The 25,464-nt window shown below is 32.9% G+C and overlaps 1 protein-coding gene across 1 annotated transcript; it reads right to left on the bottom strand.

The window, feature by feature from the left end:
- Positions 1-1,672: 1,672 nt before the first annotated feature.
- Positions 1,673-2,403, bottom strand: LOC149153169 (uncharacterized). Its single transcript, XM_089446007.1, has one exon. The coding sequence runs from the start codon at positions 2,296-2,298 to the stop codon at positions 1,804-1,806; it is 495 nt and encodes a 164-aa protein (XP_089302133.1). The 5' UTR covers positions 2,299-2,403; the 3' UTR covers positions 1,673-1,803.
- Between the last annotated feature and the right edge of the window lie 23,061 nt (positions 2,404-25,464).

Genomic DNA, 25,464 nt, shown 5'->3' with positions numbered 1-25,464 from the left:
ATCTTGTCAGCCATGACGCTTCTGAAATTGAACTCCATATTAAGTGATTTGGTGAACTGAGCCAACTTCATCCCTATTTCTTACATCACATCTCTTCCATCGAGTTGTTGGGGTCCAATGGTTGTTAATCTCAAAAGAGGCAGCTCGTCAGGCTTGAGAGCCAGGGCCTGAATCAGAGTCAGCCATTGCAAGTCGTGCATCAAATTCAAGTCTATCACATGGACGTTTTTGTGCCCTTCAAAGGCTTCAAGAAAGGTTTGGTTTGTGGTAAAATGATAGAACTTGAGATAAGGGAAAACCTTGTATAAATGGTGGTAGAAAATCTCAGATTGTGCATTTTCTTTTAACATAATGGATTCCAATAGTTCTCTTTGCTAAAAGGGTGAATTACAAGCAAGGAATTAACATAAATTCATAATCCCTTAGTTGTGTCTTCAACTGAGGTTGGTCTCTTTTATGGCTTGTTACGAATTGTAACTGACTACAATCTGATAGTAGGAGCTATTTTTTTCATCTAACACCAAATTCAATTACACAAGTGGCATGGGAGGGGAGTTTTTCGTAAAGGAATGCCTTACAACATAATTATTATACTGTTGAATAAAAGTTAAGATCTCTTTTTTTTAATGTATATTATAAAATATATAATTTTTTTATAAATAACAAAGTAATAAGTAAATAGTAAATATGAATTGAAGAATAAAAATGGAAATAAGTAAAGTATAATTTATTATAATATTGAATAAAAATGTTGGTTTTTGGGTATCATATAAAATATGTAATTCTTTTTTAATAAAGAATAAAGTAATAAGCATACATTTAATAATAAATAAGGTTAGAAGGACAAAATGAAAATAAATCATAATTTATTATAATATTGAATAAAAATAAAAATAAAAATCTGATTTTTTTTTAATGTATAATATAAAGTATGTAATATTTTTATAAAAGCAAAACACTGAGTAAATATTTAATAATAATTAGAAAATGAAATATTATAATAGGTATTTAATAATAATTAGAAAATCAAATATTATATAATGGGCTGTAGATATAATAAATATATTTTATTGCGTTTAAAAGGTATAAATTAATTGATTTATGTGGAGTTTATTGGATTATTAATTAGAATCTTATGAGAAAAGTTGAGAGTAGTAGCCCACAAAACATGTCAACAACATGCAGTATATAAATAAATCATTCTTATATCATTAAAACTAACTCTAAGCTAAACCACATAACCTCAACTTAATTGGGAAAACACACGTCATTTATAACAATGTGACATTCTGCCTTTTTTGTTTTAGGGTAAGGGTAAAAACGTGTTGTATTGCGTTCAATATACTATACATGCTTTCTATATAGCATATAGGACAACGTGTGAAACAGCACATTTTTGGATGCGAGAAAGTGTATAATATTGAGTATATGCCGAAGGTAGATCGTTTTAGATTACTCGCCAAAACGTGCATCTGAGCAAAGAAAACGAAACACAGGGCACTCTGATCACATTTCCATGAAATTGGAGAACATGAAAACATAAAATGTTGCATGAAATTACATCATTTCATATCTATTGTATTCGCCCACTCCTGTCCTGTAATCTGTGGTGTGATAGATTTGAGGGCACATAACTTTCAAATTTATGTTTCAAAATTTTTGTCTTCCAATTCTCAGAAGGATATTTTATTCCATATCTACCTCAAATTTACAACTCGTTGACGCGTAGTTAACAAATGATAATAATAATATATATGAGTTAGAGCTACAAGGTTAGCGATCCATAAATTAATAATCTGTAAACTAAGTGCTCCTGGCAAGCATCTCCTCATATTGCCGAAATGACCGCTGTTTCTCCAATCGGAAACTCGCGTGAAAACTAGCAATGAAATCATCGGCCAACCGATCAATCTCTTCATCCAGATTGGGCGCATCTTCATTAATTCTCTTCAATATGAAAGTGGAGACAGGATTTATTGAATCATCATCGTTATTATTGCATGCGCTGCAGTCATCATAAGGAATAAGCTGTCGGTCATATGAATCAGTGGCGTAAGAAGAAGAAGAAAGGACGTTGAAGGGCTTCTTAAGTTTGGGGAAGGAGTGGGACAAGTGGAGGAGAGACCTATAGTAATTTAATGTGATGCCTCCACAGGCACGCGTTTTCTTCTTAAGCACCTCAAACATAATATCCTTAGCCTTACCCACGTCCGCTTTGAGGTGATGTGGTGCAGCCTTGGCCACCGCATGCCTCACCATCTTCACTATTTCAGAGGGCACAATCTTTGCAGACTTCATGATGATCAATTAATCACTTTTGCTTCTGTGCGACAGATCACTCACTGTGAATGAGATGCAGAGATGAGGAAGATGATTGCAGAGCACTCACTCGCTCAACTCCGAACGGAGAGATGGAGCGAGATGGGGAATATATGGTTGGTGTCAAAGTAAGGGGGGCATTATTAAATGAAGAGTAAAGATCAGAAACGCAACGAGGCAGAAGCACGTGTAAAAGGTGGCCAGAAAAAGTTTGTCTAAATCAAATCTCATTTTTATGGGTGCCCTCCACTTCAACAATCTGTCAGTATTGAGTTTGGCGGAAAAACAGAGTTAGGTATTCAGCGCGCTTCAACTTAAGGACAAGATTCGACTTCAATCAATTGGGGATTCAGCTTTAATCAATTGGAGATCCAAAATCGATTATGCTTTTCGTCAGTAGCTCAGCTTTTTGCTGATTTACTATCGCTCTATATCAAATCCCAAATGAAAGTGGTGGTAAAGACATGTTGACCTGTGTGTGCTCACTGCCCACTTACGACGGTTGTGATGAATTCAGAAAGCACCGAGCAAAGCATAAACGAGACGACAAATTTTAAAATACAATTTGCTTTATAATGTTTAAGGTGAATTTCACGTAAGGCATCTCAACTGGTTATGGCCGTGCAATCGATGACGGTGAGAAGCCCAGTGTTCCACTTTTCCCTGGTGAGACATGTACTCAAAGTGAACAAAAAGCAAACAAATGTAATTAAAAGTAAACCATAAAAATATACCAAATAAATAAACAAATGTTTCATATATTTACCTTGCTTATTAGTAGCATTAATACTTATTTTTTAATATAATTTTATATGTTATTTTGATCACTACTTCTTTTTGTTCATACTATTTTTATGATATTTATAAAGAAGTGTTTGTGTTTTTAGTGGAAATTAATTAGTTCTATTCTAATTTAAGTAAAGTAATTGAAAATTAGATTAAATTTGATAGATATTTATTTATGATTTTTGTTTAATTAAATATTGATCATTTTTTTTTTAATTTATTGGATTTACAAGTATGTTTCACATATTTATTTTTCTTATTAGTAATATTAATACTTATTTCTTACTATAATTTTATATGTTATTGAGATTAATACTTTTTTTGTTCATACTATTTTTTATGATATCTATATAGAAGTGTTTGGTGTGCTTAGTAGAGATTAATTGGTTCTATTTTAATTTAAGTAAAGTAATTGAAAACTTGATTAAATTTGATAAATATTTATTTATGATTTTTATTTAATTAAATATTAATAAATTATTATTATTATTATTATTATTATTATTATTATTATTTTATTGGATTTATAAGCATGTTTTTCTATATATAATTTCAAATAGGCACACCTCTAATATCTTATATATAAATAATTCTAAATAAGATTGCAAAAAATCGAATAAGCTATGGATAAGCATCACATTATGCAACACCTAGAGACTCCAAGATAAACATACACCAATCCATAGATCTTTGGATGACCTCCATCTCTACTAACATCATGTAATTCTACTCTATGCATACTCAAACTTAAACCTTAAAGCATAAAGATTGTGACTTATTGTGCACCCTATGGGCATGAGTTAGAAACATGCTATATAAAACACTAATATATAAGAACAACTAAACAAATTGAAATATTATAACAAAAGTGATTTGTATGGTTTGTCTACAAGAAATAGCAATTCTCTATTATATTTTGAGAGTTTTTATGTACTTTCTTTGGTGTTAGAATAGTGGTGATAGATCTATGTTTCTATAAAATGTCTATATTTATTAGTTTGATTATATATTAGCTCTATTTCATGGTTGGATATGAAAATCTCAAATGTGATTTTATCAAGGCTAGGATATGTTGGATACATTCATGTTTGAATCTAGACCTAATCGGGTTTGGGCATTTCAGGTGTTAGGGTACAAACAAAATAACTCTCGCTTTCCTTATCGAAAGATTACAAATTTCTTCAAAATGCATGCCCTATATACTAATTAGAGGAAATTTCAGACTAAAAGCGGTCTCCTAAATAAAAATCAGGAAATTAATGAAAAAACGTCATGTAGACAATTTTTTAATATTACTTTACTTTTATCTATGTTCCACAATATTTATTAGCACAAGATTTAATAAAAAAAATTAATATATTATTTATATTTTTTTACTTTTATTGAAATTTCTCAATATATGACATTTTTATCAAAATAAATGCCTATATATATTATATTTACTTTTATCTGTGTTCCACAATATTTATTAACACAAGATTTAATAAAAAGATTTAATATATTATTTCTATTTTTTTACTTTTATTGAAATTCCTCAATATATGACGTTTTTATCAAAATAATTGCTTATATATATTTTATATTTAAAATTAATTTTCAATATTTATATGTTATATTTAACTAGTTTTTTTTATAATTAGATTGTCTTTCAAATTAATCACATTATTAAGATTTGGTCAACCTTTCAAACCATCTAATGTGGTTCATACTCGGGACATAGGTGAAAAAATCAATCAATTCAAAAGTTGAAATAACAGAGATGCATTTGGTCCCAAAGTTAGCCGTTAGGAATTAGCCATTAGAAATTAGCCGTTAAAAATTAATATATTTATGACTGGTTGCTCAATTAATCAAAGGATTTGTGAGCATGTTGCTAACATCAAGCATGGCAGGGCCTACTCCTCTACTTTGGCAGAGCATGCATATAAATATAAGAATCACATCAGCATTGAGGAGGCCCAAGTCGTTGCTAGGGTTAGTCATTTCCATCATCGTAAATTGAAGGAGGCTCTACAAATTGAAAAAAGACCCAGTAATTTGAATATAGATGATGGTCAGAATATTAGTAGAAGTTGGGTCTCTGTCATGTCCTCTTAGTTTTTTAGGCTTCTTTTTGGGATTTATTTTGTTTGTTTGTTTATCTATGTAGGTATTGGCGTCCTTTTTATAGTATTTGTTGTTGATTTATTCTTCATTAGAGTTTATTTTCTTGATCCTTTATGTTTTTTTTATTATCTATTTTATCATTCTATTTGTTCTTAACTGCTTTTAGTATTTTTTTATTTTTTTAATGGACCTCAGCCCCATATTTTATTATTGACCCTATTTTATTTATTGATTACTTTTCTTACAAATCCTTAGACTTCTTAAGGATTTCTGCTCTACCATGGGTATGACTGTTAACACTGACAAAACAAAAGTTGTGATTATCAAATCCAAGAAGGACACTTACACTAATTTTATGTATGACAATAGTAACTTGGAGGAAGTGTCTTCTTACAAGTACCTAGGAATTTATATTCATCACAAGCTCAACTGGAACTATAGCATTGAGAAAAGGATTAATGGGGGGTGGAAAGCTTATTTTGGTCTTGAAAATAATTGTAAAACGATAAACGTCATAATGTGGGATAGAAAGAAGTTCCTATTTGAAACTTTAGTCACTCCTGTTATCTTTTATGGATGTGAGGTTTGGGGTTGCAACATCTCTAGAGAATCCTGGTGAAAGATTGAGAAAATCCAGAAGCATTTTATAACGGATAACCTCAAAATTAAAAGCAATACACCCTATCATATTCTCCTTATAGAAGTGGGTCTATCCCCTATCAAGAGCCTAGCTATGACTAGGCTTCTGTTGTACAAGCACAAACTCAATAACATAGGAGACCATAGACTTCCTAAGCTAGCTTTAAATTCCATCCAAAACCACCTAAGGCTCAAACGAGGTTGGTATAAAGACACTAGGGCCTGGTTAAACCATTGGGAGATCGACGAGAATGTTGCATTGTAAAACATTAATAAAATTAAAAATATTGTTACTTCTAAGTTCAAAGAAAAAAATGTGGTGTGAGAAAGATTTAGCAGCTAAAAGAAAATTTAGATATTATAAGGAGGTCATCAACCCCACCCTATAAGATCAAAAGTATCTCTCTATTTTAACTAGCTCAAAGAATAAAATTAATATAGCCAAGATTAGAAAGAAATCTCATGAGCTCCATAGTGAAACAAGTCATTGGGCAGTTCCTAAAACACCATGGATGGAAAGGATCTGCCATCTCTGTGAGAATATGAACATTGAGGATGAAAATCACTTCCTCTTAGAGTACCCCGCATACAACCACATTAGATCTTAGTTTCATAATATTTGTTGCAATACTGACCTTCCTAGCCTTTTACGATGTCAAAATTATAGTGAGCTTGGGAGGTTTCTCTCCAAGATTTTTGAGCATAGGTATAAAATCTTATATCAAACTAAATAATTCGTTTCTTTAGGTTCGATAGACCAAAGTTTGGTCTTAGTGGACGCTAGTCATCATCATCATCATCATCATTTATTTATCTATTTTTATTTATTTAATTTTATTTTTATTATTTATTTAATTTTATATTTCTTTTGACTCGTGCATATATTTTTTTTTATTTTTCCATTAATTATTTTTAATTTAGTTTACTTTATTTCCATTAATTATTTTATTTATCAAATGATCTTGTCTTCATTAGGGTCTTGACTCGTTTTTATAATTTTTGACTTCCCTCCTTGTTTAGAGTTTGACTTTGATTTATTTTTTTCTCAAAAACTAGCTGTTAAATATAGTGGTTACTTATTAATATTTGTTTTTAATAAATTAATAAATTAATATCATAATTAAAATATTATTTTTCAAAAACTAGTAATATTTGGTTTTAATAAATTAATTTAAATATTATTTTTCAAAAACTATAGCCGTTACTTATTAATATTTTTTAATAAATTAATTAATAAACTAATATCATTATTTAAATATTATTTTTTAAAAACTAGACATTTAATATAGTCTTTACTTAATAATATTTGTTTTTAATATATTAATAAATTAATATCATAATTTAAATATTATTGTTCAAATATAGTCGTTACTTGAAATTATGTCTCTACATTGCTCTCTATTTAAGCATTTACCGTGGTCTGCCTTTTAATCTGGTCTTATGATGAGCCACACTTGTTGGTTCGAAATGCATAGGCCAAAAATTTCTCTTATGTGATTTCTACCGAAAGACTTTGCTTAATATTTATATATTTTTATTTTTATTATCATTTTGTTTTATTTTATTTTTAAATTAAAATAATATTGAGTTAAATTAAAAGTAAGAGAATAAGGAATATATATTTATAAATGTATATTAATAATAAAAAATAAGTTTAATATTAATTAATAAACTAATATCATTATTTAAATATTATTTTTCAAAAACTAGCCATTTAATATAGTCATTATTTAATAATATTTGTTTTTAATATATTAATAAATTACTATCATAATTTAAATATTATTGTTCAAATATAGTCGTTACTTGAAATTATGTCTCTACATTGCTCTCTATTTAAGCCTTTTCCATGGTCTGTCTCTTTATCTAGTCCTGATGATGAACCACACTTGTTGGTTTGAAATGCGTCGACTAAAAATTTGTCTTATGTGATTTCTACCGAAAGACTTTACTTAATATTTATATATTTATTATTTTTATTCTCATTTTGTTTTATTTTATTTTTAAATTAAAATAATATTGAGTTAAATTAAATTAAGAGAATAAGGAATATATATTTATAAATGTATATTAATAATTAAAAATAAGTTTAATATATTTTTGTATTTTTTTATAAATAATATTTATAATAAAATTAATATTAATCAACAAATAGTTTTAAATATTATTATATTAAATATTAGATAATATTATAATAGGAAAGTCAATATATATATATATATATATATATATGTTAACCCAGAAAAATAAATCATAACTAATATTGTATTGTATTGAATTAAATTAATATTAATATTAAAATTAAAATTAATGGAATAAATAAAATATATTTATAAATGAATATTAAAAAATAATATATATATATATATCTATATCTATATATATAAATAAATAGTTTTTAAAATAAGATTAATAATAGTTAATTATTAGTTTTAAATGTTATTATATTAAAATATTGGAGAATGTTCTAATAGAAAAAGATATACATGTTAATGTAAAAGAATAAATAAATAGACAATAATAATAAAAAATTCATGAAGAAGATCCAACTCCTACTTAATTTCCAACTATCGTCCATGTTAAGATTAATTGTGTGTTTTTCAATTTCAATGGCCTCTCTAAGCTTCCTATGATGGAAGTGATCAACCCTAGCGATGACCCGAGAATCCTCAATGCAAACATGGTGTTTGGATTTCACCACATGTTCAGCTAAAGTTGAGGAATGGGAATGGTTGTGCTTAATATCTGATGCATGTTCTTGGATTCTTTGGTTAATGGAGTGACATGTTTCCTCAAGGTAGGGAATCCCACATGAACAAGGGATTGAGTAGACCCCTTTCATGTCTTTAGGGTTACATGGTCTTTAACATATCTAAGATAATTTCTAATGGTATTAAGGGGTTTGAAAGTAGTAGAAACTTTTGATGTTATTTTAATGGCATTGTCTACTAAAGCCAAAATTTAGCGCATAATATATTTTTTTGGAAAAATCTGGTAATTTGTCCTTTCTAGAATACATGTTTTTAACTATTTAACTATTTTATATTTTATATTTAATTATATTTAACTATTTAATTATTTTATATTTAATAACATATTCTATATTTTTGGTCGAATCTCGTAATTTGTCTTTTTTATTTAATTATATATTCTTTATTTTTGGTGGAATTTGGTAATTTGTCTTTTTGAAATATATTTTTAACTATTTAACTATATATTCTATATTTTTGGCCTGAATCCAGTAACTTGCCCTTTTTGGAATACATTTTCTAGTTATTTTATATTTAACTATATGTTTTATATGGCATAGTCTAACTTATAGAAAGAAGAAAGAAAGAAAGAAATTATTTTAGCGTCCACGAGGCTAAAGATAGCCTATGGGACAGATTGCTTCTTCATCTGCTTGATGTATCTGACTCTTTTTCTGTGAAGCTTCAAAATGCTTCTTGACAAACCCCTCACTAAATAGATTGTCCCAAGAACTATCTGTCAGCATATCTGCATAACTTTCCATGTTGTCTTTGAAGGCCTCACATTCTAAAATGAAATGTTTTTCTGTTTCCACTTTTCTGGAAGAACAAAAAATGTATACTCTTTCCTCCCACACTTCCTTTAGCCTTTTCCAACGCCCTATTTCACAACGGAGTTGATGAGAATTAGTCCTTAACTGAGCAATAAGAATTTTGGCTCTACAAGAGATATTGGCCTCTATGTATGCTTTTGGTTGATGACTATGAGTGAGATTAAACACTTCAATATAGTACTTTTTCTTTCTTCTTAGCTCCTTATCCCAAGTACGCTTGTGGAAATTTTCCATAACAAAAGATTTGATCTCTTTGTTGTTTATGGGACACGCGTTCAAGCAAATACCCCACTTACTAAACCATTTGTTATTTTGCTGCATCCAAGTTTTTTTGCTCTTGCACAATCTATCCTTAAAGACAACCTTAGACCATCTACCCTCTTCCATTTGCTCAATTTTTTTTAAATACCTTATGACTCACACCAAAGCAATTGCTTCAATAGGAGCAGTCCCTATTTCACTTAACAAGATAGCATAAGGAACTGCACTTTTAATCTTAAATTTGTTTGTAATCAAACACTTCTAAATTTTCTCAATTTGTCTCCATTGCATGTCGAATGTACTGTTGGCCCATAGTTCACAACCATAGAGAATCACCAGAATCACTAGAAGCCCAAAAAGAGTTTGAGTGGTTTTCTAGTCCCATAACTCTGCCTTTCTACACCTATTTTGAAAAGCATAAAATGCTTTCCAACCCCCCAAAGTTCTTTTCTTTCTACAACCATTCCAGCTTAGATTTTTGTTGAAGTCAATTCCAAGGTATTTGTAATCCACAACTTCTTCTAGAATGTTGCCTTCAACGAAGAACTTATGTTGGTTATGTTTTCTTTTCTTAGAGAAATCCACTACTTTCGTTTTGCTGACATTGACTTGCATCCCCACACTTCCACAAAAATGCTCAAGGGATAGTAAGTTCTCTTGCAAACCAAGAGCTGATTTAGATGAAATAGCCTTTTTCACCGCAATTCACCAAAATCTGGAAATACAATTTCAAAATTTTTTGTTGTTTAAAATACATTTTTGAATGCATAAATGGATTCAGCACCCAGAAAAACCCTTTAGGCACTTGAATTATGTAGATTAAATAATTTAAACTGAAGTTTTTTTTTTTTTAAATTGTCGAATTTTGATTAAAATTAACCAGAAAAATGGTTGTGAAAAAAGGTCATTTCGTCTATAAGTTAGACTACACCTATTTTATATTTTTCGTCAGAATTCGGTAATTTGTTCTTTCTGGAATACATTTTCTTAATTATTTAACTATAACTATATTTTATTTTTAACTATTTTATATTTTATATGTTATATTTAACTTTAATTATATTTTTTTTAACTATTTAACTATTTTATATTTAAATATAATTGTCTGTATTTATATTTTATATTTAACTATTTTTGGGGCATGGTCATTAATGTCAAATGGGTTTGCATTTTTAATTTATATATTTTCACTAATATCGATATTTACGTTGCAATAAAAAAATCGATATTCTAATTCATATGGGTAAGGAGGGTAAATAACATTAATAAAATATTTCACGAATACCGAGATTAACCAATTAAAATATATTTAGGACATGTACCTCTTTTTAAATTTATTGGATTTTGATTGGCTAACATATTATGACATGGAAATTACGTGGAAATTTCATGGGCACTTTTAGGCTGAAATCTCATATATATATATATATATATCTATATATATATATATATATATATATATATATATATATATATATATATATATATATCGGCACAAAATATTTCATTGACCAAAAAAATATTTACAAAGAGTATATAGAGATAGGTGGCACCATATTAGAGTTTACGAAATTCTTAAAGTGAGACATGGAGTCTATTGAAGCATTTTCTTATGCTCACAACTTTACTTTCATCTTATTTTTACAACATCAAAATATATGTTGCCTCGGCAATTCTAGGAACATTATACTTAGCACATGAACAAGTCACTGAGTATAGAAGGAGACAAACATAAACCCACATAGAGAGTATAAAAAACCAAGGAAAAACCATGAAGAGAAGTATAGAGTCTTTCTCCTTTGCCATGAGGATGCTGGTAAGCCCTCTATCCAAAATTTCACAAGAAAACTGAGAACAACCAAAATCTAGAGATTTCAGAGAGCGAATAAAGAATGAGCGACTAGAGAGTCGGTAGCCTAGTCAGAGATAACTACCGAGAACATTGGAGCCCCATTTGCTGAACGAGCAATAGAAGCATATGGTGCAAAGTTGACTGTTGAAACATTTGGTGCAATGTTGACTTGTGGAGTGTTGATCACTTCTCAGGTGTTAGAAGCATTTTCTAAGTCGTAATCTGAATCTGACACAACATACTTCTGCACCCTTTGTAGATATATTAGAATATCATCTAAACAGTACCATATGCTTATGAGAAGGCCTTTCAAGAACTCATGTCCTGCAGATATTCTTTAGTGGTCCACTTGTTTGTCCCTGATGACCAAACGAAGAAGAGAATCCAACTATTGGTAGCCTACAAGAGAATGTAGAAAATGCAATTTTATTTTATGAAATTTACCAAGGTTTAGAATCCAATCGAATTACGAGTTACTCACTTTTGACTTTGAAAAATAAGCTTTGTCCCTAGGACTCAAATTGTCGAATCTCCCTTCAAACTTCTAAGGGGATAGTGTCAAACATAGTTGTCACAGAATTCCATCCGAAAAAATTCCTAGAATGAGAATTAGACCTACTGCTGGAGCCTCCCCTACAACTTTCCATTCTCTGTCGAGGTGGCATAGTCAATTGGAGATGTACTACAATATTGCCTTGATGATTTTTCAACAAACACGAAACCAAATTGACAAGGAGAAAATGTGAGGTATTTCTAAAAGGGGATATATCGCCATCATAATAGGAAATGCACCAAGGTGGAGAAAAATTAAACCTCCCAAAATCCCTTTTCACCACAATTTCAAAGTTATTAGAGGGATACACAACCAGGGGGGCTAAACACAGTCTCAACTACCAATACCCTCAGAGGTCGACGAGTGTCGGGATGGAAAAAGCAATATTGATGTGAGGGACCAATTCTTGTGAGGAGGGTAAACTATAACAGTTATGCAAATTGGACACACTAGTTATGTAGACTATGTTAGACGATATGAATGACCAAACCCGTGTAAACCTTAACAGAAGAAAAGGCTTCCCAAATCTACATCTTAGGAATCATAGTAAACCTCTTAATAATTTTATGGAAACAAAGATAAAGACAACATTAGAACCAGATAGAGAAATTACCCACGTACCAAACCTCACATACCAATTCTGGAGAGTTGAAAGAGATGCCTAGGAAGTCAAGACCCTGAAGCGTCAATGAGGGTAGCACAACCACCATTTCAAAAATCGACCTGGAGGCTACATTGTGCAAGAATAGAATGAAAAACATTGACTGCAAAACCTTTGGAAATATATGTAATCTTTGTCCTCAGGGTCTTCTCTCCACCAAAGATGGAGTCATTGTCAGCTCACTAAATAGGCCGTGCTAAGCATGAGAGAACAATATAAAACCAAATTCCTGGCAATGTTACAAACCTCACTACAGGATATTTTGTACTAGTGCCACCCCTTGCATGACCCAGGCCATTTATAATCACATGAACGAGAGACCCCGCATGTCATTGAGGGACCATCACAGTGCCAAGAAAGGACCAAGGTAGGACAGTTGTGTAATGTGGGACACAACTTAAGAAAAACATTATCTCTATATTGTGAGGAGCCATTAATGGCTTGCAGGAAACCTTCATTCATTCTCATGGTTGATCTTGTCAGAACAATTAAGGAAAAATCTCTAAGGACTGAACAAATTAGAGGTGATGCGTAGACCAGAAACTGAAAATAATGGCCACCGTCTCCCACCACCTTCGGACTTGGAATAGGGATCATTGCCAAATGATATATCACCATTTTTAATGTGGTTTTCTTACACGTTACACCATGGAGGGGACACTTGGCGATAGTCATATGCATGATCTAGATCCTTCGGTGATGCTATGCCCATTGATGCAGCCATCCACATGCTCTAGATCCTTCAGTGATATAATGTCCGTTGACATGGTTTCGGTGGTTAACACACCCATCGAGGAACATGTCCTATATATTGTTATTCACTGAAATGATTAAAAGTTGACATTTATTATTCCTTTTCATAATATGTTATAGTTAATGGGTTTCACCAAGCTACTTATCATTTTTTGGGAATTTTCAATATGATTTATACAACTTTTAGAATTACATAAATAGTTCCAATATATAATTGGACTAAATTATTAACTATGAACATAATTAAATATGTTTGACGTTTCCAAAATAATATAAAACATGTACATTTATACTATTGTTTAGTTAAATTGTATTTTACTTTCAAAGTAAAATTCAAAATTTTTCAAAAAAGTTGAAAAACATCTTATATTAAAAAAAATGTTTTTATATTTACCAAAAAAAATATTTAAAACATAATACGTGATATTTAAATTTTAGATAAAACAAATATCAAATTGCCATGAAAATAACATTTTTAAAAGAAAGCTTACCCTTAAAAAAATTACTCCACTAAAATTTATACTTTTATAACTATTGGAGTAATTGTCATACTCACCTCATTTGAAATTAATTAGATGACAAACAATTAACCTAAAAAGACCCAAATAACTACCACTCAAAATAATAATAAAAATTTGAAAATTTACAAATATTTATACATTTTGATCTAATTGGATCACAACAAATTCCTCCGATTACACCTAATAAGGTGTTAGAGTGATGATGACACTTACCTCATTTTACCTGAACTAACCCATAGATTAAATTAATTTTTCTACTATAAGGAGTCGGCTGGTGTAAATTTGTGATCAGGAGACAACTGAGCATGTCGTGGGGAGATATCTGTCGTGGGGAGTGACTTAATAAATATATTTAGAACTGAATTTGGACTTATTAAATATATTCAGAGGCCAAGAAGTATATTTTTAGGCTTTTTACTTTATTTTTAATGTAAAATAAAAATAAATTGAAAAGCTAAAAATATTAAAATTTAATAATTAAATTTATTATTTAACTTTTTTTTTGCCAACCTTTATTATATTTATAATTTTTTTATTAAAAAACTTTTTCCCAAAACTATTAGATTATCACTTCTAACCATTTTTTCCTCGTGTTCGAGCATGAATCTTTTGACTGAAATTATAACTACTCACAACATTTTATGATAGTTTTTTTGAAAGACTACTATTTTAGACTTCGTATTTCCCACATTTCAAAGATGTATTAATGCTCCCTTTCTCCTTTGTTAACTTTAATTTGATGCAGGTGCATTCAAGTCGGTTCACGCTATATAGTTTATAAAAGTCATGGTACAAAGATGCTTGAACGTGACGTATTGAGAAAGGAGTTAAGCGCATGGCTGAAATGTTCAAAGCCTACAAAGAACTTCCCATCACTCAGATTCCTCATTCACCGCCAAACAACACATGGGTGTGGTTTCTCCTTCCATGTTGCTTTCCTTTTAGTGTTACATTAATAAATAAATATGTTAATTTATGGTGGTTGGTGTGAATAGGTGGAGTTTCATTATTTTTTTTTTTCAATCGCTTAGCTTTTTATGTTATTTTATTTATTTTTTTAAATATATAAATGGATCAAAGTTTTTTAAAAAATTATAGGGTATTTAATTACATCGAAGGTGTTCTTTTTTTAAAAATGGCCAGGCCAAGCTTTCGTCTACATTTTTTGTCGAAGTGTGACATTTGTCCACACTGTTAAACATGACATTTGTCCACATTCCAAATATTCTATAGGCAAGCTATACCGTGAACACTTTATATTTCCTTTACTATGTAGACTTGGTAAATTGTGGTAAGACAGTTATGGTTAATGAGAAAATATTTTTTAAAAACCCACCAAAATTTGTTTAACATAAATTTAACTTTATACTAACAAGCTTCTAGAAGCAAATCTCATCCATAATCGGAGAGGAAGAACTGAAAAGATTAATTGGGGTTATTCTCAACCCAATGATTGAAAATTGTGAGGACAGCTCCCCATCATTCTATGTCTCTCTGACTATTCATGATGAAACCCTTCACAACTGCCTTCTGAACACTAGAGCCAGCCATAATCTAATGGCCAAGGCTATCATGGATAAATTAGGTCTTGACATTACCAAGCCTTATCATGACCTGTTTTCTTTTGACTCTAGAAAAGTGAAATGTTTGGGATTAATCAAGGATCTAGCCATCACCTTGTCTCAGCTGCCCATGAAAAGCATGATGATGGATATTGTGGTAGCAGATGTACCCCCCAAGTTTGGCATGTTTCTTTCCATAGGCTGGATCAAGAGATTAGGTGCAACATTGCAAAGTAATCTGTCCTATGCTACTATCCCAGTTTTTGGAGGTGAAAATAGGAGATTGTACAGAGAAGCTCAGTTGTCTTATACCATCAATGATGAGAGGAATCCCACTAATCATCCCATCTATGCTGTTGACACTGATTTTGGAGCTTGTTTTCTTCAGATTGAAGAATCTCAGTTGGCCTCCATGCAGCTTAAAAAACCAGTTTGCCAGATCACAAAGGAAGAAGGCCCACAAATTTGGGACATGTTCTTTGATGGAGCTTACTCTAAAGAAGCTGCAGGAGCAGGTGTAGCCCTTGTGTCCCCCACACAGGAATGCATTGATTCATCTTTTATATTAACTTTTCAGGTCAACAAAACTTTCCAAGCAAAGCATCCAAGGCTGAAAGCGTACAGAGATGAGATGACATATAGACCATCTCTGCCTGACAATGTCAAATGTTGGAAAGTTTTTGAAGAGGATGATCAAATTAATAGGTTTTTGCAAGTCATTGATGAGTTTGCTAATATGCACATTGACCAAGAAAAAGAAACCTTTGACAGAAAGGCAAAAAGGGTCAATTTTTAGTTTGGTGACTGTGTTCTTAAATGGGATACATTGAAGGAAAAGAAGGGAAACCATGATGCCTTATGGATAGGTTCGTTGGTCATCGCCCAAGTTCAGATGGGCAACATTTTCATTCTGCACAATTTAGAGGGGGAAGGTGTTTTTGATGGCCCAGTCAATGGGCGGTTCTTCAAACTTTATTTCATTTAAGGCTTTAAAGCCTTGGTATTGTAAATATGTTTTTCCAGTTTTTATTTCATTGCAAAATAGACTCCATGCCCAATGGAACACTAGGAGGAAAATTTGATTTTGTTTTTACAAGAAAGGCATTGTTCTATAGTTCTTGAAACCTCATAGGGAGGCTTTCATCCCCAGAAGGAGCTAGTGTTAGCCTTGTTGGCAAATGGCCCAAAAATGGATCCAAATATGCTCTTTAAAGTCTCCATAAGGCAGCAAAATCATGACAATGGACCCAAATATGCTCTTGAAGTCTTCAAAAGTTTCTTAAGATCATTGAAAGATCGAAACAAGCGCAGGAGGAGAGCCCTTAAAAGGCAGGAAAAACACTATCGAGAGGCTAAAACATTAAAAAACAGTGAAAAACCACATATCAGAGGCTTAAACTGAGAAATGCACGACAACCATCCGATCTGGCAGATCAACAATCCAGATTTGATCGGTGGATCGCATTGGCGGATCTGATCAGCAGTTGCAATCGACAATCACAAGTGGCAGAGGCAATCGGTGGGTATTGAAGATTACACAAGGGAACTTGCGATTGCGATCAGCGATGCAATGTGGAACGTCAATCAAGCGCAGAGATCAACGACCCACATCACGTTGTAGGATCACTATCGGTGCTAACCATGGGGTAGGGCCTTTACATATATATGGGTGTGACCCGATGAACCGGATCTGACGGGGTTCTAAATAATATTGCATAATATTTCAAGTCTGTAGATTGGCTATTTTCAATGTATTTTGTGTATTTTCGTTATATAATGAAATACAAAGGGAACCAAGGAGCGGCGCCAATGCGATAAGGCCCAGACCCGAAAGGGTTCGGGAATGAAAATTTATAATATTTCAGGTCTGCTAAAGCCAAATTTTCATGGTTTTTAGTGTTTTTTGACATATTTTCAAATAAAAAGGGAAGACTGGGAATAGGTCGTCTACTACATGCGATAGCAACCCTAAGGGCCAAACCAATAGAGGAATAGGCCATGTTTAAGGACTTTTTAAGTCCGAAAAAAAAACAGAGAAAGTGGGATTTCTCACATTTGCAGCGTTTCTGTTCAAAACATAAAACAATCATTATAAACATTTAAAGGAAAACAGAGGCCCGAAGATTCATTCCATCACAAAACAGAGGCTGGGAGACAGACTGCCGGGAAACAGAGACTGGAAAGGGAAACAAAAGGGCCCAACACGATGCAGCCACAACCAACAAATGATCATGGAGCGTCGACAGCGCAACACAGCCAAAACAAACATCATGGAGCATCTCTAGCACGAGAGAGCTCCTAGACAGCGCAACAAACATACCAGAAAGAAGTTACTCTTCTGTCAGAAGAAGGAACCTCCGAACCCATGCTTGCCTAGTCAGGGCATCAAACAGTTAAGGGACAGAGAGGATAGATTAAGACTCCGAGCCTTTGAGAGCTCAGGAGCATTGTAAAGGGCCTATAAATGGTTGAAAGTAAAATGTAACAAGGGTTCAACTTCTGGAGACTGTAGAGACTTTGCTACTCAAGCGTCTCATCTTCATTCTAGCAAATATAAGTTTCTTTTCTTGTTACATGTTCAATATCCATTTCTCTTCTGTTCTAAGCTTGCACTTGGATAGTCTATTCATGATTTCTTCTGTGTCTAATGCTAGATAACTGTCATCTTATCTTTGCGTTGATAAATTGGATTTGCAATTGAATAGGTTGTTCATGTTTCTTCTGTGTCTAATGTCAAATAATTGTCATCTTATCTCTGCGTTGTTAAATTAGATTTGCAAGTTTCTTTTACTGCATGTAGCTAGCCATTCATATGTGTTTATATATGCATCTGCCGGTATAGTCAATATTCTCATTTACTGTGTATAGCTAGCCATTCATATGTGTTTATATAAGCATCTGCCGATATGATCAGTATTCTCCATTTATCCATTGAATCTACAAACTATTGAGCATTAGTGGTCTAAAGTCTTAGAAAGTTGAGGGTGTTCATGCATGTCTTGAGTAAGAACAGAGTTGATACGGTTATCTGGCTTGATCCAAACCACCATCCATTCCAATAGTTCAGAGAACAATATTGAAAATTATATGTTACTATGCATCTCCGACCTGCAACCTAGGAGAGTTTCCTGGAGTGATAACAGGTGCTATTAGAAGAAAGATAGGAATTAGAAATTTGTTAATTTCTCCTTTGGTTCCCACGAGGTCACCTGCTTTTTTGGGCATTAAAATTACAACTTCGATGAAGATATAGACTTGAAAATTAATATATTTTTGAACACAAAATCCTAAAATAGACCTCCAAAAAATTAAATGTGGTGTTACTAATAACATACCATTTTCTTCAAAGTTAACATTACATTTTGTTCCAAATTCTGACCTTAAATTATATAATTTTTTTTAAGCTTAAAATTACAATTTTTGAGATAATTTTCTAGAAAAATGATATTATTACAAATATGTTTTAATATACAATTAAATTTTAGCTATAAATTAAAAATTTAAAAATAAATTTGATATTATTATAAATATATTTTTAATATATAAGCAACTTTAATTATAAATTAAAAATAAATGCAAAAGACAATTTTAATGCAAGTTAAAAAGAAAAAAAAAGAAGTTAAATATATGGAAAAATTAAATTAAAAATAAAAGTAATTGAAAAACAATAAAATTATAATTCAAAACTTAAGATGAAAAGATGGAAATTGAAAGAAGGGCACACGCCTCCTCGTGCCCCTCCCGCAATTTCACTTAAATTTTAAGGTGAATTTTATTTTAGTCATTTATTATTTGGAAATGTAGGATAGGTGATGTCCAATACCATTATTCATTTTAATTAAATTTGAATTGTGAGGTAATTTCAGTGGTCACCATCTCTCGTCACCCAAACATTTGACATGATTTAGTGAAATGGAATGGGAAAGTGTCATTGTAATAATCATTACCTTAATGTCATTTCAGTTTTTTTTTAAGGAAGAAAAAGTATGATAGTATTATATAAGTTATATCATACCATTTTTTCTATGTAATGGTCATGACCATATTGATAAATAGATAGCAAATAGTCTGTGCCAAATGTTCAGAATTTAAACAACAGAGTTGTCTCATCATGATTCAGCGTGAAAAACTTCTACAGCATGATGATGATAGTTTCGATAGACCACATGTTCAAAATAGCGGATATTCATATGATGGATTATCCATCCACACGGCTGAAAGGGATAGTATTTTAAATAATCCTAAATAAATAACAGGAAAAAACATACATGGGATCTTTCTGAAAAATAGTGAAGATCCAGGGAGGGAGAATTCTTGAATGAGAAAACTTTATTGTCATTTCAGTTTTAAGAAGTAAAATGTAGAAAGAGTAATCGTTACCCTATTGTCATTTCACTTTTAATAAGTGAAATGTAGAAGAGAGAATGTTGGGAATCACAATAACGGGTAGCCAATTAACTCATTTTCCCTAAAATTTTAAGTGAAAAAGGGCTATGATGCTTTACACCATCCCTCCCACTCTCATGTGAATTTTCAAGTGAGAAATTTTTAAGTGTGGTTTTTTGGAAAGATTATTTTTCCTAAAATTTTAAGTGAAAATGGGTTATGATGTTTTACATCACTCCCTCTCATTGTCACGTGAATTTTTAAGTGAGAAGTGTGGATTTTTGGAAAGATTTTGGATTTATTTTCTGATTTAATCTGTCTTAAATTTGGCAGTAATTTATGGAAATCACAAGTTTGATAAAAGAAATCGTCACAATCGAAGTGTCTTGAATTTTTTTAAAGTGTTGAATCTATATATAAAGTCAAAAAACCAATTTAAACAATACAAATCAAGATTTGGCCATAAATATTTTCATATCAAAAACTCCAAAAATTGCAGTTAAACACTACTCGATTTTCAAGTGAAAAAATGTAAAAGTACCCGACCTTATACAAAATCTCTCTGTAGAAAAGGCCAATGAATAATGGCCTATATATGTTTATAATTTTAGTTATTTATTTATTTAGTTTGGGTGATTGTTGTTTTTCTTTTTATTTTGTAATATATTTTATTTAAAAACAAGTTTAAGCATTTATTTTTTTTAAATTATAAAAAATTTTAATTTAATTTTAGTTATGTTGATTTTTATTTTTATTATAGAATTTTTTTTAGTGCGACTTTTTGGAAGTTTTTATGGTGGGTTTTTTTGGTCAAATTTCTCTAAAATCCGGCAGGAATTTATTGAAATCACAAGCTTGATGGGTAATCTTGTGCAATCGAAGTGGGTTTTCTAGGGTGTTGAATCCATATATACAGTAAAAAAAACTAGTTTAAATAACACAAATTAAGATTTCACCTCAAATTTTTCCACCCGATTCCGACACCAAAAAGTCCAATAAGTCGCACTAAAGACAACTCCTTTAATTATAGTTTTATAATAATAATTATTATTTTTATTATTATTTTAAATTAAAGCACTTTCGCTATTAAAAAGTTAAGGCTTTATGGTTGATGGATCTATTTGGTATAATATGTCAGCAATCTTCAGGGACCCCAAACTACATTGAAAAAGAATTATTATATGTTTTTGTTTAAATTGTTTATATATATATATATATATTTTCCTTTTTTGTTTTTAAATATATGTATTGTTTACTTATTTATTTATTTTATGATTGTGTTTGTAATAATGCATTCGTGTTTGACAATTGAGTTATGATAGGTTTTCCCATGGTTTAAAAAGTAATGCTTGTTTTTTAGATCATGGTTTTCAAAACATTGCAATATTAACCCTACAAAAAATGAACATGTTATTTGTAACATTATGTTATTATTTGAATGATAATTTTGAGGATTTGTTTCACGACATTATTAGTTTTCAAGGCCACAATTTCAAGCAAATGATAATGTTAACTTCGGGAAAATTAGGGTGTTGTCACTAGAAGTAATGTTCATTTTGGAGGTCAATTTTAAGGTCTTTATTCATAACGATATTGGTTGTTAAGATTAGGATTTCAAACAAACTACAATTTTAACCCTAAAAAGGTACTAGTTGTCAAGGCCACAATTTCAAGCAAACCATAATGCTAACTTCCAGAAAATTAGGGTGTTGTCACTAGAAGTAATGTTCATTTTGGAGGTCAATTTTAAGGTCTTTATTCATAACGATATTGGTTGTCAAGATTAGGATTTCAAACAAACTATCATTTAAACCCTAAAAGGGATAGAGGCGATGTTGTGAGCAACACCTTTTGATTTATGGTCAATTTTTATTTTTGTTTTGCAATTACAAGGATTTGAAGCCATGCTAGAAAATAATTGTTATATTTGCCTAAAAAAAGGTGCTACTAACAATATTATTTCTTTATTTGGGGGTTGGTTTTGGTGCTTTTTGTTGATTTTGGGTAGCATCGGATGTGATCTAACCATGAAAATTCATGGAGACGCTAAAGCACATGAGATCTCCAAGACGCATAAATGGTTTGCGCAGATTGTAATCGGTTTGGAAGATATTAAAATAATTAAAAATTTTAATGGAGTTCCTAAGTCTAAACTTAGGAAAAATAAAATATTAATGGGTATTAATATAAAACTAGGCTAGAAGGTTCCAAAACTCATGGATAAAACCAAATCTAATCTTAGTTGTTGATTAGAGATTTAATCTCGGCCGTTGGAGGACCAACGAGAAAATTATAAGAGGAGGCTTGAGGGTGAGTTGGAGAATACACCAGAGTGATTAGTCATTCCTTTTGCTAGAGCGGGGTTGCTAAGAAAAAATGAATCAGTGATCAGCAACGAGGGGCAGTGACTACAAGGCGGAGAGGCAAGGACAATACTGGAAGACCAACACAAAAGCAGAGAGAGCTAGAGCAACAGTCAATCCAGACTACACAGAGCCCAGAGAGACTACGTCATCCACACAGAGGTTAGAGTGAGTGACGCAAAGGCTCCCAGAGGCTGCTCAGTGCTTCAGGGGGCTGACACAGGTCAGCAGGAGGCTGATGCAGAGGCCAGAAGGGCCAACGCTGAGCTTCAGTTGTGCCGGAGAGGGTTTTGTGGGACAAGTTATCTGAATACCTGTTTCCGGATATAGAAGTATTGCTGTTGTTTATTTTTCTCTATTGGGTGAGCTGGTTTAGGCACCTAGTTGTACTCAGATAAACTGCATAATAATATAACCCTCTGAATAGCTGCACTGGTTTTCCCGCATTGGGTTTTTCCGGGGACATTTGTCCAAAAATAACGGTGTCACTTGTGTGCTTGTTTTCTTTTAGTTGATAACCTGTAGATGTTGATATTGTACTTGTGTTTATTTTTAGTATTTACATGGTAAATAAATGGTTAAGTAATTAAACAAGTAGGAGAAATAAACCAGATAGTACAGGAAGAATTTCTAATGGGTTAGTCTTAGAATTTTAAACATGGTATCAGAGGATGGTTACAGATCATTAGCCAAGCAAAGCATTAGCTGAGTAGAGCATTTGCAATAGATTCAGTTGTCCCGAGTGACAGAGCTTATCCTTGTAGAAAGTGACAGAAAAAGGAGTGACGTAGAGGGACTGCATCATCATTCTGGGCCAGAAAAAGGCAGCACAGAGGCTAAGGGAGGTAGTATCAGGCTCATGCAGAGTCACGCAGAGGCCACGAGGGCTGATGCAGTTGGTTGGGGGAGCTGATTTGCCAATGTCGAGATTGCGTAGAGCCAAGTGGCTAAATCCTTTAGTTGCTGGGGTATAGGAGGCTGTGGGTAATTTGCAGAGTGAAGCTGGTGGGGTACTATGGTTAGAACAATACCTAACAAGGCAAGACAAAGGTGGAGGGAGTTGCTATTGAGGCAGATTTCTAGCCAAGAAATCTAGATTAGTAGACGATCAGAGTGGGGGAACTTGACGTTGGAAGAGGGATCTCCAGAAGGGAAATTGAAACTCAGAGGGAGTCGAACTGAGAACTTCTAGACAGGAAGTTGAGAGACTCAACAGGAGTTAAACAGAGGACTTCCAGGAGGGAAGTAGAGAGACTTGGAGGAGTCGAAAGAAGAGTAGCAAGATGGTCGTGAATGGGCTGAGAGATCAGGATAGGCTGGACGTAGCGTCCAACTTTGTGGTCTGAAAGGCAATGATCTTGTCCATTCTAGACAGACATCGCCTCAAGGGCTTCGTCACAAGAGTGATAGGTGTCCCAGTTAACCCGGTAGCTAATGAAAGGTATGAGGAGGCAATGGCTAAGGCTAAGTGCATCATCCTTGATGGGGTCAAGGATCATGTGGTACCACATATTTCCGAGAAGGAAACGGCAAAGCAGATGCGAGGTGCCTTGAAGACATTGTACCAGCATACTTTCATGCAGAGGAAGATGCACTTGGCGAATTAGCTAAGGGAATACCAGATGCAGAAGGGAGAGCAGATAGATGTCTTCCTCGATCGCTTGAAGGAGATCTGTGACCAACTAACTTTGATAGGGGCCACACCGGATGACGAATTAATGGCGAGGACCTCACTGAACGTAGTTTCCGAGGATTGGGAGGTATTTGTTAAGAGCATACTAGGTAGGACAAGTCTTCCAAATTGGGAAGAACTATGGGCGGTTCTTTGTCAAGAAGAGATCAAATGACTGACCAAGGCAGGGAGTAGTGGAAAAGGGTTCAGGATCAAGAAGGAGGAAGAAGAGGATGTGGCTCTAGCATTTGTGGGAAAGTAGGAGAAGAGGAAGAAGAAGGACCTCTCCAAGGTCAAGTGCTTCCATTGTGGAGAACTGGGTCATTTTGTGAACCAGTGTCCTAGGAAGAAGAGTAAGGGACAGGCTTCAGACTCGAAGGCAACGCCCACAAAGGTAGAGAAAGAAGTCGAGGAGGAGGAAAATTGTGCCATGAGTGCTCATGTGCCACTTGAGAAGAAGTGGGGAGACATTGAGCTGTAGTTAGGAGGACTACAGGCGATGAGGGGTAGGATCCTTGAGGTACCCAACCTCTTGGATTATACCTTGCTACGGGAACCCCGAAGAGGAGTAGCAGGACTGACAGATGATGGTAGAGACAGATGCGGATGAAGCGATAGAGATTGCTACAGTGTAGGAGTCCTTGGACAACACGAGGCTAGTAGGCTGCAACAGTGCGAGAGGCACGAGAGTGTTGCACCGGTGCAGGATGACATAGAGAGGTGTGCAACAGTGCGAGATGCAGGGAGTTGTTGCAGCAGCCCTAAGGTCAGAAGAGGGAGCACTTGTTAGTGGCAGAGGGAGCTTCAACATCAGGAGTGTTTCTAGCCTAACAGGGATGTCAAAGTTGGGTGGATCGGTTACTTACTTCTCAGTAACTGAGTTGCAGTGCAGTAGCATAATGCAACATGATGAGAGGGGGATGCAGTGCAGATGCAGTGCTGGGAGGTTGGACCAGTAGCAGCACAGATGCAGAGGAAGTTGTCGTATGGATGTAGCAGTGGAATTGGTAGGGCCATGGGTAGCAGTATAGGATGCAGAAATGCAGAGGATGTTGGGTGGGGAGGCCTAACATCAGCACATGACTGATGCCAGATAATCAGTGTGATACTCAATGCGGAGTATTACTAGATCACAGTCCTCGCTAAGAGGGAGTTTTGATTTGGGGTAGCATCGGATGTGCTCTAGACATGAAAATTGGTGGAGAGGCTAAAGCACATGAGATATCGGAGGCCCGGAAATGGTTCGGGAAAATTCTAACCACTTTGGAAGATATTAAAATAATTAATATTTTTAATGGAGTTCCTAAGTCTAAACTTAAGAAAAATAAAATATTAATGGGAATTGATATAAAACTTGGTTACAAGGTTCCAAAATTCATGGATCAAGCCAAATATAATCTTAGTCATTGATTAGAGATTTAATCTTGGCCGTTAAAGGACCAACGAG

This window comes from Pinus tabuliformis, chromosome 9 (genome assembly GCF_031772625.1).
Source record: "Pinus tabuliformis cultivar Carrire ecotype Pingquan chromosome 9, CPIR1, whole genome shotgun sequence".
Lineage (NCBI taxonomy): Eukaryota > Viridiplantae > Streptophyta > Pinopsida > Pinales > Pinaceae > Pinus > Pinus tabuliformis.
Note: the sequence above shows the minus strand (reverse complement) of the source record. Positions and strands in the feature narration are given on the sequence as shown.

Coding starts and splice junctions, on each gene's coding strand:
- LOC149153169 (XM_089446007.1), bottom strand. CDS start 2,298: ATGAAGTCTGCAAAGATTGTGCCCTCTGAAATAGTGAAGATGGTGAGG.